The sequence below is a fragment of the Macrotis lagotis genome, chromosome 1 (assembly GCF_037893015.1).
Source record: "Macrotis lagotis isolate mMagLag1 chromosome 1, bilby.v1.9.chrom.fasta, whole genome shotgun sequence".
Classification (NCBI taxonomy): Eukaryota; Metazoa; Chordata; class Mammalia; order Peramelemorphia; family Peramelidae; genus Macrotis; species Macrotis lagotis.
In genome coordinates, this window is record NC_133658.1 from 62,567,667 (window position 1) to 62,579,936 (window position 12,270).

Sequence of the window (12,270 nt, forward strand, 5' to 3'; positions counted from 1 at the left end):
TCCTCCCAGTCACACAACCTAGATGTCATTTTCAACTCTTCACTTCCTTTCACCCCTGATAACAGATCTGGTGCCAATTTCTGTCTGTTTATTTTTTTAATATCTCTCATGTGCCTTTTTCTATCTCCATCAACATAAGCTTTTAGGGCCTTTTGGTCTCCCTTCTCCCTGCTCATCAGTTGTCAAACTGATGTTCTTAAAGTGCAGGTTCATAACCCCCATTCAATAAATTCCTTTGGGTTCCTATTGTCTCCAGGATCAGATTTAAGTTCAAAGGCCTTTATGTCCTGGTGCCTTCCTCCTTTTCCAATTCCCTCACACATTATACTCTAATCCAGTGACAGTGACTTCCATGCTCTTCCTCACACAAGATACTCAATCTTCCTGCACCATCTCTGGTCACTCTCACTGACCGTCATCTGAGTCCAAAGTTCTTTCCTTTCTCCTTCCCATTTCCTGGCTTCCCTGGCTTCAAATTTGAAGTGACTCCACTTCTCTAAGAAGTGTTTCCATTGTACACCCTAACAGCAGCATGGGGGGCGATGATCAACCTTAATGGCCTAGCTCATTCCATCAGTGCAATAATAATCAGGGACAATTTTGGAGTACTTGCAATGCAGAATACCATCTGTAGCCAGAGAAAGAACTGTGGAGTTTAAACAAAGACCAAAGTCTGTTACCTTCAATTTAAAAAAAAGTCTTATGTACTATATAATTTTGCTATCCCTAATATTTTATTTTCTCCTTAAGGTTGTGATTTCTCAACACATTCAATTTTTTTTAATTAAAGATTTTATTTGAGTCCTACAATATTTTCCCTAATCTTACTTCTCTCCCCCCACCCCCCCCCCCCCCACAGAAGGCAATTTGTCAGTCTTTACATTGTTTCCATGGTATACATTGATACAAGTTGAGTTCAAAACATTCAATTTCTTTTTTTTTCTTTTAAGGTTTTTGCAAGGCAAATGGGGTTAAGTGGCTTGCCCAAGGCCACACAGCTAGGTAATTGTTAAGTGTCTGAGGCCGGATTTGAACCCAGGTACTCCTGACTCCAGCCCGGGTGCTTTATCCACTGAGTCACCTAGCCACCCCTAAACACATTCTATTTCGATCAGTGTGTAACATGGAAACAATGTAAACATTATCAGACTGCCTTCTGTGGGGGACTGGGGGAGGGAAGGAAAAGGAGGAGGAAAATTGTAAAATTCAAAGCCTTACAAAAAAAAAATAGGTAGAAACTACTATTGTATATAATTGGAAACAAATAAAATAATAATAAGAAAAAAATTTTAAAAAGAAAAAGAAGTGTCCCAGTGTGTGCTAATGTGAGGGCCTTCTGAGTGTGGCTCTAGTGTATCCTATGTGCAGTTTGTGCCTTGTTGCTTCCCAGTTCCCTTCTTTTCTTTCCCATTTGTCTGGGAGCTCCTCTTGCCTTTCTTGGCATCCCCAGGGCCTCACACAGTGCCTGACCCATAGTAGGCACTTAATAATACCAGCTAACTATTTGGAACTATGCCCAAAGGGCAACAAAAATGTGCATACCCATTGACCCAGCAATACCACTACTGGGTCTATACCCTGAAGAGATGATGAAAAAGGGTAAAAACATTACTTGTACAAAAATATTTATAGCAGCCCTGTTTGTGGTGGCAAAGAATTGGAAATCAAGTAAATGTCCTTCAATTGGGGAATGGCTTAGCAAACTGTGGTATATGTATGTCATGGAACACTATTGTTCTATTAGAAACCAGGAGGGACGGGATTTCAGGGAAGCCTGGAGGGATTTGCATGAAGTAATGCTGAGGGAGATGAGCAGAACCAGAAAAACACTGTACACCCTAACAGCAACATGGGGATGATGTTCAACCTTGAAGGACTTGCTCATTCCATCAATGCAACAATCAGGAACAATTTTGGACTGTCTGCAAAGGAGAGTGCCATCTGTATCCAGATAAGGAGCTATGGAGTTTGAACAAAGTTCAAGGACTATTCCCTTTAATTTAGAAAAAAACAGATATCTTATTGTCTGATCTTGTTACCTCTTAGACTTCTCTTCTTTAAGGATATGATTTCTCTCTCATCACACCCAATTTGGATCAAGGTACAACGTGGAAACAAAGTAAAGACTGACAGAGTGCTTTCCGTGGGGGGGGGAGGGAAGCAAGATTGGGGGAGAAATTGTAAAACTCAAATAATATCTTTAATAAAAATAAATTTAAAAAAAATACCAGCTAACATTTACATAGCACTTAGTAGTGCAGGGCAAAGATTGGATGACCCCTGCCTGATTGGGTCAGAGAGATGATCTTCAATTCTTTCCAGGTCTCAAATTCTTTGATTCTGGGTACCTCCAATAAAAGGAGTAAGTTGTAAGCAGTTGTACTGCAGAACCTGCTTAAAACCTTCTTTTCATCACATTGTCTGACTTCTTCACATTAGGAAGTTGGGGATACTACTTAACAGATGCTGATAAAGTCCCTTTTAAGGTCCATTTCATTAAAAAATGAGTAACTAAGAGTTACTGCTTTCTGCTGCTGAAATATGAAATGAGAACAGGTAGTTGACTGAAAGAGGAAAGTATAGAGCAATAAGATGGAACTCTGAGAAGCCAAATGTGGCATCAGGTATCTAAGAAGCAGCATGACCCAAGGGAAAGTATATTGGGTTTCAAGTCAGGAGACTCTTGGGATCAGATTCTGAATTTTCTAACTCTGGGGACTTCGGGCAAATCACTTAAGCTCTCCAAACTTGTCCTTGTCTATAAAATAAGGGGACTTGGACTCCAACATCCTTTCTGCCTTTACAATTATTGCTTTTTGGTTCTAAAATATGCCTGATAGTGATCCTTTAGCCTTCACTGACAGATCACTAGTAATGGAGAACTCCCTACCTCCTGTGGAAGTGCTAATTTTTAGGAAGTTTTTCCATACAGATTGTCAAATTAAATTTCTATAACTTCTAACCATTGCTCCTAATTCTGTCCTTTGATTTTGCCTTTAAGAACAATACTTTACTTAATTACCTTAATATCTGATAACAATTAAATTAAATACCTTAATACCTAATAACAATCCCCCTTTTTTCCTGGGCTATTATGTTCACAAATGTATAAAATTTACAAAACTGAGTTGACATTTTGCTTATTCATTGATTAGATGTTCTTAATATTCAGTTTTCTAGAATACCTGTAAAGTAACCAGAAAAGGCTATTGAGGAAAAGAAAATCAAAGAAGGAAAAGAGGACCACCCAGGATTGCAATAATTAAATGGAAAAGAAAAAGTCAGAACTATTCATTTCTTAGACTTTGTTTCTGACTGAACAAAAATGGTTAATAAAGTTGAAACCTAACATAAAAAGCTGTAGCAAAACAGTACCTGGCAGGTGTGAATGCAAGTCAACTAGACATCAGAAAGCATGGCTATTATGTGCCAGGTCTGTGCCTGGCACTGTGGAGGACTGATGAATGTGAGTGCTGAAGTACTGCCCATGATCTTTGAGAGATTATGGTGAATTATAGAGGTGTAACAGGCCTGGAAAGGAAAAATGTACTGATATTCAAAAAGAGAAGAGTGCAAATTTCAATTCCTAGAAAAATTTAGCCATTATAGATTACTTTTAAAACTTTTACTTATTTTTTTTGTTACCTTTGTTTGCCTCCTTCCCTTCTTCCCAAGCCCAAATTAGAAAAGACTGGCATTGGATATCCTTATATATGAGGAACTATACAGTATATACTTCCATAGGTCACTTCTTTCCCTGGAGGTGGATAGCATTTTCCTTCCTAAGTCCTTCATAGTTGATTTGACTGTCCATAACTTAGTCATGCACAGTTACTCTCCAAACAATATTGCTATTACTGTATACAACATTCTCTTGGTTCTGGTCCTTTCATTCTGCATTATTTCATACAAGTCTATCCATGCTTTTCTGGAACTAACCTCATTATTCCCTCAATCATCTACCACAGCTTATTCAACCATTCCCCATCTGACTGGCACTTTCTAGTTCTTTGCCACCATAAAGAGAAAGGTGCTGTGTATTTTAGAATGTAAGTGTTTCAATTACAAAGGACCTATGAAAGATGATCTTCTTAACTTCCAGAGAAAAAACTGCTATATGGAACCATGTATTTTTATAGATTTATATGTATATCTCTATCAAATGTTGACCTTCTCTAATTTGGGGTTGAGAAGGAGGGAGGGAACAGCTTGGAACTCAAATGTAACCCCCTCAAATTAAGACAAAAACAACATATAGGTTCTTTACCTTTTCCCCTGATCATCTAAGAGTGGTATTGCTGGATCAAAGGGTTTATAACTCTGGCCATGATTCTAAATTGTTCTCCAGAATGGTAGGGTCAGTTCACAGTTCCAGCAACATGTATTAGAGTCCCAACTTTTCCACATTCCTTTCAACATTTATCCTTTTCTCCTATCATTTTAGCTAATCTGATAAGTGTGGGATGATATTTCAGAGTTGTTTTAATTTCCATTTCTTTAATCAATAATGATTGATACTTTTAGGGCATTTTTTCTTAAAACTATTTAGCTTTGATATCTTTTTTCCAAAAGCTTCCTGTTTATATCCTTTGATCATTAATCAGTTGAAGAATGATTCAGATTCTTGATTGATAATTTGTTTTATTTTTTCAGTTAACATTTTATAAGTTTTTCAACATTCTAGTAAACTTAGAAATAAATAAGTTTTCCTTAAAACTTCCCTTAATCCTCATTTTACAAATCAGGATACTGAGGCAGGCAGCATTTAAATAATTACCCAAGGTCACATAGTAAATTTGAGAGCAAATTTGAACCCCGGTGTTCCTGATTAGAACTCTGTTTCTCTCCACCTTGCTGGCTATGATAAACATAGTTTTTGTTGCCCGACTGATTATAGTGGTGAGAGCTGTGGACTGAATCCCATCTAAGCTGCCTACTGCCTCTATGACCTGGGGCAAGCCACTTTGCATACTGGGACCTTAGTTTCCATATGAAGTAAGGTGATTGAGATGGTCTCTAAATTATCTTCTGGCTCTAAATCCTGTGAACTAATAACACTTATTCTGAATGAGTCAGAAAGTAACTCCTGATTATTGTCTTTTCTGTTAAAACCGAGATATACCTCTCTTATTATTTTAGGAGCCATCATTGATCTGTAAGCATGAAGAATGAGACCCTAGTGAAGAGATGAATTGGTGAAGCCAGGATGAAGCTGCTACCAGGAGTAGGAGTCTTTGGGACTGGCAGCTCCGCTCGGGTTCTGGTCCCATTGCTGAGAGCTGAAGGCTTCACCATTGAGGCCTTGTGGGGCAGGACTGAAGAAGAAGCAAAGCAGCTTGCTGAAGAGATGAGCATTTCCTTCTACACCAGCCGGACAGATGACGTCTTGCTACACCAGGACGTGGATCTGGTTTGCATCAACATTCCCCCTCCACTTACTCGGCAGATAGCTGTGAAAGCTCTAGGTACAGTGAGATTTGTCCCTAGGGGGTAGATTGATTTTAATTATTTCTTTTTCAGTGCATGGAACATTGCAGACTACCTTCCTTGGTATTTGTCAACCAATATGCCCTTTTTTACTTCTCATTTCAAAATGTTCAGTGGTAGTAATTACTGGTGCCTATAGAGCTCTTCAAGATTTACAAAAATTTTCCTAAAAGTAAACTTATCAGGGTGGCTAGGTGGCGTAGTGGATAAAGCACCGGCCTTGGAGTCAGGAGTACCTGGGTTCAAATCCGGCCTCAGACACTTAATAATTACCTAGCTGTGTGTTCTTGGGCAAGCCACTTAACCCCCATTTGCCTTGCAAAAAAAAAAAATAAACTTATCAGGCCAGGTGACTAGTACTGGTATTATTTATCCCTGTTTTATAGCTGGGGAAACTGAGACTCAAATAAATTAAGTAACATAATGAGATATCAGTTGGATTTTAAAACCAAGTCCCCTCACTCCTATTCAGCCTTCTTTCCCATTCCTTTCAGTAAATGTGAAAACGTAAGTGAGCCAGAACAAATCACCCTGGGTGTATCAGGATGGTCTAAGAACTTAAGTCCACTTCTGCCTTTTAGAAGGACACCACTGCTTAAAGTAAACACTTTTATTCTGCCACTGAAGTCCTGTGTTAGAAAATGTTCATAAGAAAACATTTCCCCTCAATATACTTCTGCCCTATAAGTTAGAGGGTTTGTATTCTCAGTAACTTCAAAGTCATCTCTTGCTCAGAGCAAGAGCTAAATGGCAGAGTCCCAGAGCTCGAAGTGACCTTAGAACTAATTTAATCCTAAAATCACATATACCTGGGAAGTGCGGTGTTGGGGTACATCCAAAATCTAGAAAAGGGATCTCAGAGACCTCTAATACAATTTATGGTTTTTTTTTTATTAAAGATATTATTTGAGTTTTATAATTTTTCCCCCAATCTTACTTCCCTCCCCCCCCACCCCACCCCCCACGGACAGCAATGTGTCAGTCTTTACTTTCTTTCCATGTTGTACCTTGATCCAAATTGGGTGTGATGAGAGAGAAGTCATATCCTTAGAGAACAGACAAGAATTCTAAGAGGTAACAAGATCAGACAATAAGATAATCTGTTTTATTCTAAATTAAAGGGAATAGTCCTTGAACTTTGTTCAAACTCTACAGCTCCTTAACTGGATACAGATGGCACTCTCCTTTGCAGACAGCCCAAAATTGCTCCCGATTGTTGCACTGATGGAATGAGCAAGTCCTTCAAGGCTGAACATGACTCCCATGTTTCTGTTAGGGTGTACAGTGTTTTTCTGGTTCTTCTCATCTTACTCAGCTTCAGTTCATGCAAATCCCTCCAGGCTTCCCTGAAATCCCGTCCCTCCTGGTTTCTAATAGAACCAATAGTATTACATGACATACATGTACCACAGTTTGCTAAGCCATTCCCCAATTGAAGGACATTTACTTGATTTCCAATTCTTTGCCACCACAAACAGTGCTGCTATAAATATTTTTGTACAAGTAATGTTTTTACCCTTTTTCTTCATCTCTTCAAGGTATAGATGCAGTAGTGGTATTGCTGGGTCAAGGGTATGCACATTTTTGTTGCCCTTTGGGCATAGTTCCAAATAGCTCTCCAGAAGGGTTGAATGAGTTCACAGCTCCACCAACAGTGTAGTAGTGTCCCAGATTTCCCACAACCCTTCCAACAATGATCATTATCCTTTCTGGTCATATTGGCCAATCTGAGAGTTGTGAGGTGGTACCTCAGAGAAGCTTTAATTTTCATTTCTCTAATAATTAATGATTTAGAGCATTTTTTCATATGGCTATGAATTGCTTTGATCTCATCTGTAAATTGCCTTTGCATATCTTTTGACCATTTGTCAATTGGGGAATGGCTTTTTGTTTTAAAAATATGACTCAGTTCTCTGTATATTTTAGAAATGAGTCCTTTGTCAGAATCCTTAGCTGTAAAGATTGTTTCCCAATTTACTACATTTCTTTTGATCTTGGTTACAGTAGTTTTATCTGTGCAAAAGCTTTTTAATTTAACATAATCGAAATCATCTAATTGGCTTTTGGTGATGTTCTCCAACTCTTCCTTAGTCATAAACTGCTCCCCTTTCCATAGATCTGACAGGTAAACTAGTCCTTGATCTTCTAATTTGCTTATAGTATTGTTTTTTATGTCTAAGTCCTGTAACCATTTGGATCTTATCTTGGTAAAGGGTGTAAGGTGTTAGTCTAATCTAAGTTTCTTCCATACTAACTTCCAATTATCCCAGCAGTTTTTATCAAAGAGGGAGTTTTTATCCCAATGGCTGGACTCTTTGGGTTCATCGAACAGCAGATTACTATAATCTCCTGCTTTTACACCTAGTCTATTCCACTGGTCCACCACTCTTTTTCTTAGCCAATACCAAACAGTTTTGATGACTGGTGCTTTATAATATAATTTTAAACCTTCTTTTGCACTTTTTTTTCATTAAGCTCCTGGCAATTCTTGACTTTTTATTTCTCCATGTGAATTTACTTACAATTTTTTCTAACTCATTAAAGTAATTTTTTGGAATTTTGATTGGTAGGGCATTAAACAGATAGTTTAATTTTGGTAGAATTATCATTTTTATTATATTAGCTCTACCTATCCATGAGTAGTTGATATTTGCCCAGTTATTTAAATCTGATTTAATTTGTGTGAGAAGTGTTTTATAATTGTTTTCAAAAAGATTCTGAGTCTTTCTTGGCAATTAGACTCCCAAGTATTTTATATTGTCTGAGGTTACTTTGAATGGGATTTCTCTTTCTAGCTCTTTCTGCTGTATCTTGCTAGACATATATAGAAAAGTTGAGAAGATGGCGACATGAAGGGATCTGGTCTTAGGAGCTCTCTGATAAAAACTCATAAGCTAAGGACTCTAACTAAACTTTTGAGAGACAGAACCCACAGAGGGACCCAGTGAGGCAGTTCTCCTACTCAAGGTAACCTGGAAAAGAGCAGAAAGGCTCTGCTCCCTGGGTCGGAGGGGCGGCCCACCCAAGCAAAGAACTTCAGCCTCCCGGAGGCAGCCCCAGGATTCTGGGAGCCACTGCTCACAGCAGCAGGGGCGTCTCCTGAGCTGCACCTCAGGGAGCACCGGGCACAAAGTGGGGGAACAGCCCCAGCGGGGGACCTCTGCCAGAGGGAGCACATGGAGCCCAGCCTTCAGGGCACACAGCTAGCAGCTTGGTCTTTCAGCAGCCCAGACCAGGAAACAGAAGCAGGTGGAGCCTGTAAGCAGGAGCCCCCAGGGCATGAGCCCATTGAGCTGAGGGAGGGGAGTGAAGAGAGAGAGACTGCCAAGCTCTGTCCTCTGCCCCTGGAACAGGACTCTGGAGCTCTGACCACATTCAGATCCTGATCCCAGTCTAGGCCCCCCCAATAGAACAACAGGGCCCCCCCCCCACCTCAGCCCCGTGGCAGAGGGGGGGCACTTATGGTCATTCACAGACCAGGAGGGAGGACAGAGCCTCACACACTGAGACCCTTGTGGGAGTGTCCCAAAAGCTCTGGAAGCACCCCAGAAAACAGGCTTAGGCTGGGAAAATGAGCAAGCAAAGAAACAAGAGGAAGACCATTGAGAAATATTTTGCAAATGAGCCCAAGAAGGATCAAAATACCCAGTCTGAAGATGAGGAAGCACAAGCTCCTGCATCTAAAGACTCCAAGAAAAACAGAAATTGGGCTCAGGCTATGACAGAGCTCAAAAAAGACTTTGAAAATCAAATGAGGGAGAAGAAAAACTGGGAAAAGAAAGGAGAGAGATGCAGGAAAAACATGAAAATGAAGTCAGCAGCTTAATCAAGGAAATCCAAAAAAATGCTGAAGAAAATAGCATGCTAAAAACCAGCTTAGGTCAAATGGATAAAACAGTTCAAAAAGTTATTGAGGAGAAGAGTGCTTTAAAAATGCAAAATTGGCCAGATGGAAAAAGAGATAAGAAAACTCTCTGAGGAGAACAAATCCTTCAGACAAAGAATAGAATTCAGGGAGATTGATGAATTTACCAGAAATCAGGAATGAGTGCTTCAAAACCAAAAAAAATGAAAAATTAGAAGAAAATGTGAAATATCTCATTGAAAAAACAACTGATATGGAAAACAGACTTAGTATAGATAATTTAAAAATTATTGGAATACCTGAAAGTCATGATCAGGAAAAGAGCCTTGACATCATTCTCAAAGAATTACTACAGGAAAATTGCCCTGATATTCTAGAAGCAGAGGGCAAAATAGAAATGGAGAGAATCTACCAATCCCCCCGAGAAAGAGATCCCAAAAAACCAACCCCTAGGAATGTTATAGCCAAGTTCCAGAACTCCCAAGTCAAAGAGAAAATATTACAAGCCGCCAGAAGGACACAGTTCAGATATCATGGCGCTGCAGTCAGGATCACACAGGACTTAGCAGCAATTACATTGGAAGCTCATAGGGCTTGGAATACAATATACCAGAAGGTAAAAGAGCTTAGAATGCAGTCAAGAATGAACTACCCAGCAAGGCTGAATGTCCTCTTCCAGGGAAAAAGATGGACTTTCAACGAACCAGGGGAATTTCGAATGTTCCTGTTGGAATGGCCAGAGCTGAACAGAAGGTTTGATTTTCAGATACAGGACTCAGGTGAAGCATGGAGATTGGAGGAGAGGGGGGAAATATGAGGGACTTAATGATGATGAACTGCATGTATTCCTGCATAGAAAAATAACACTGACAATACTCATATGAACCTTCTCAGTTAATAGAGCAGGTAGAGGGAGCTTTTATAGTTGAAGCACAGGAGAAAGCTGAATTCGAAGATAAAATATGGTGTAAAAATGGAGTCAATAGGGAAAAAAGGGAAATGGAATGGGAGAAAGAAAGAGGAGAGGGGGAATAGTCCAAGATGTTTCACATAATAAGATTTTTTTTTTATTACAATATGCTATTGCAATGATATGGAAGGGGGAAGGTAAGGGGGAATGAGGGAACCTTTGCTCTCATCAGAGATGGCTAGGAGAGGAAACAGCAAATAAGGGGTATAGACATCTGGAGTAAGAAGGAGGGGGGAGCAGGGGTTAGGGGTGGGGATGTGAATAAAGGAGGAGAGGATGGACCATGGGGGGAGAGTGGTCAGATATAACACATTTTCTTTTTTACTTCTTGCAAGGGGCTGGGATTGGATGGCCTGCCCAGCACCATAGGGCCAGGTGGATTCTGGGCCTAAGGGGTGGTATGGGGGCTCAGGGCTTCTTGGCCCCAGGGCCAGGGATCTGTCTGCTGCGCCACTCAGCGACCCTACAGCAGAGTCAGAGTGAAAGGAGAGAGAAAATATAGTACATGGTAGTGGAGAAATAGGAAAGGAGGGAGTTGCGATCAGCAATGGCAATGTTGGAAAAATATGGAACTAACTTTTGTGAAGGACTTATCATGACAGAGTTGTTGGTGTTGGAACAAAGACTGAAGCACATTTTTTGTTATTATCATTTCGGGGAGGGTGTAGGGCAAGTGGGGCTTGGGTGGCCTGCCTGGGGCCACATAGCAGGGTGATCTTTGGGTGTCTGGGGCCGGATTCAGACCCAGGTGCTCCTGGCGCAAGGGCCAATGCTCTGTCTGCCACCCAGCCACCCCTACTATTATTACTATTTTATTTTATTTTGGGTCTTTTTTTTTTTTTCTTATTTTTGGTTTTTGCAGGGCAATGGGGATCGGGTGGCTTGCATGTCACATGGCTGGGTGATTATTGCGTTTACGAGGCTGGATAAGGACTCAGGTGCTCATGGCTCCAGGGCTGGTGCTTCGTCCATTGCGCCACCTGGCCATACCTACAATTATTACTATTTTTTTTTATTTTAATTTTTTTCTCTCCCCTTTACTTTTTTCGCCCAAGCAAGTCTATCTATATTCATGGGGGGAGGGGTATTTTGTTTACTTGTAAACAAGAATATTTTATTAATGTAAAAAAAAAATTTGTGCAAAATGAGAATAAAAAATAAATATAAAAAAAATTACTCAGACACTTAATAATTACCTAGCTGTGTGGACTTGGGCAAGCCACTTAACCCCATTGCCTTGCAAAAACCTTAAAAAAAAAAGTTGAGGATTTATGAGGGTTTATTTTTATTTTATAACCTGCAACTTTGCTAAAATTACTAATTGTTTCCAGTAGCTTTTTGGATGATTTCTTAGGATTCTCTAGGTAGACCATCATGTCATCTGCAGAGTGAGAGTTTTGTCTCTTCTTTCCCAATTCTAATTCCTTCAATTTCTTTTTCTTCTCTAATTGCTGAAGCTAACATTTCTAATACAATATTGAATAATAGTGATGATAATGGGCACCCTTGTTTCACCCCTGATCTTATTGGGAATGCCTTTAGCCTCTCCCCATTGAATATAATGCTTGTTGATGATTTCAGATAGATACTGCTAATTATTTAAGGAACAGTCCATTTATTCCTATACTCTCTAGTGTTTTTAATAGGAATGGATGCTGTATTTTTTCAAAAGCTTTTTCAGCATCTATTGATATGATCATATGATTTCTGATAGATTTGTTATTGATATAATTGAGTATACTAACAGTTTTCCTAATATTGAACCAACACTGCATTCCTGGAATAAATCTTACTTGATCATAATGTATTATCCTGGTGATAACTTGTAATCATTTTGCTAAGATTTTATTTAAGATTTTTGCATCTATATTCATCAGAGAGATAGGTCTATAATTTTCTTTCTCTATTTTTAACTCTTCCTGGTTTAGGTAACAGTACCATATTGGTT

At 39.5% G+C, this 12,270-nt stretch overlaps 1 protein-coding gene across 5 annotated transcripts in view; it reads left to right on the forward strand.

Moving 5' to 3' along the window:
• GFOD2 (Gfo/Idh/MocA-like oxidoreductase domain containing 2) overlaps window positions 1-12,270 on the forward strand; it is a 79,826-nt gene that overhangs the window by 40,957 nt on the left and 26,599 nt on the right. For 4 of the 5 annotated variants that reach the window (XR_012471726.1, XM_074202243.1, XM_074202260.1 and 1 more), the window contains one exon: window positions 5,140-5,465. Coding sequence is in view for 4 of the 5 variants with exons in the window: in XM_074202243.1 (XP_074058344.1) it covers window positions 5,207-5,465 (259 nt within the window). In the remaining variant the exon portion in view is untranslated. Of the gene's footprint in view, window positions 1-3,218; window positions 3,467-5,139; window positions 5,466-12,270 lie in introns of those variants that run through there. The other variant, XM_074202256.1, reaches the window with a different exon arrangement.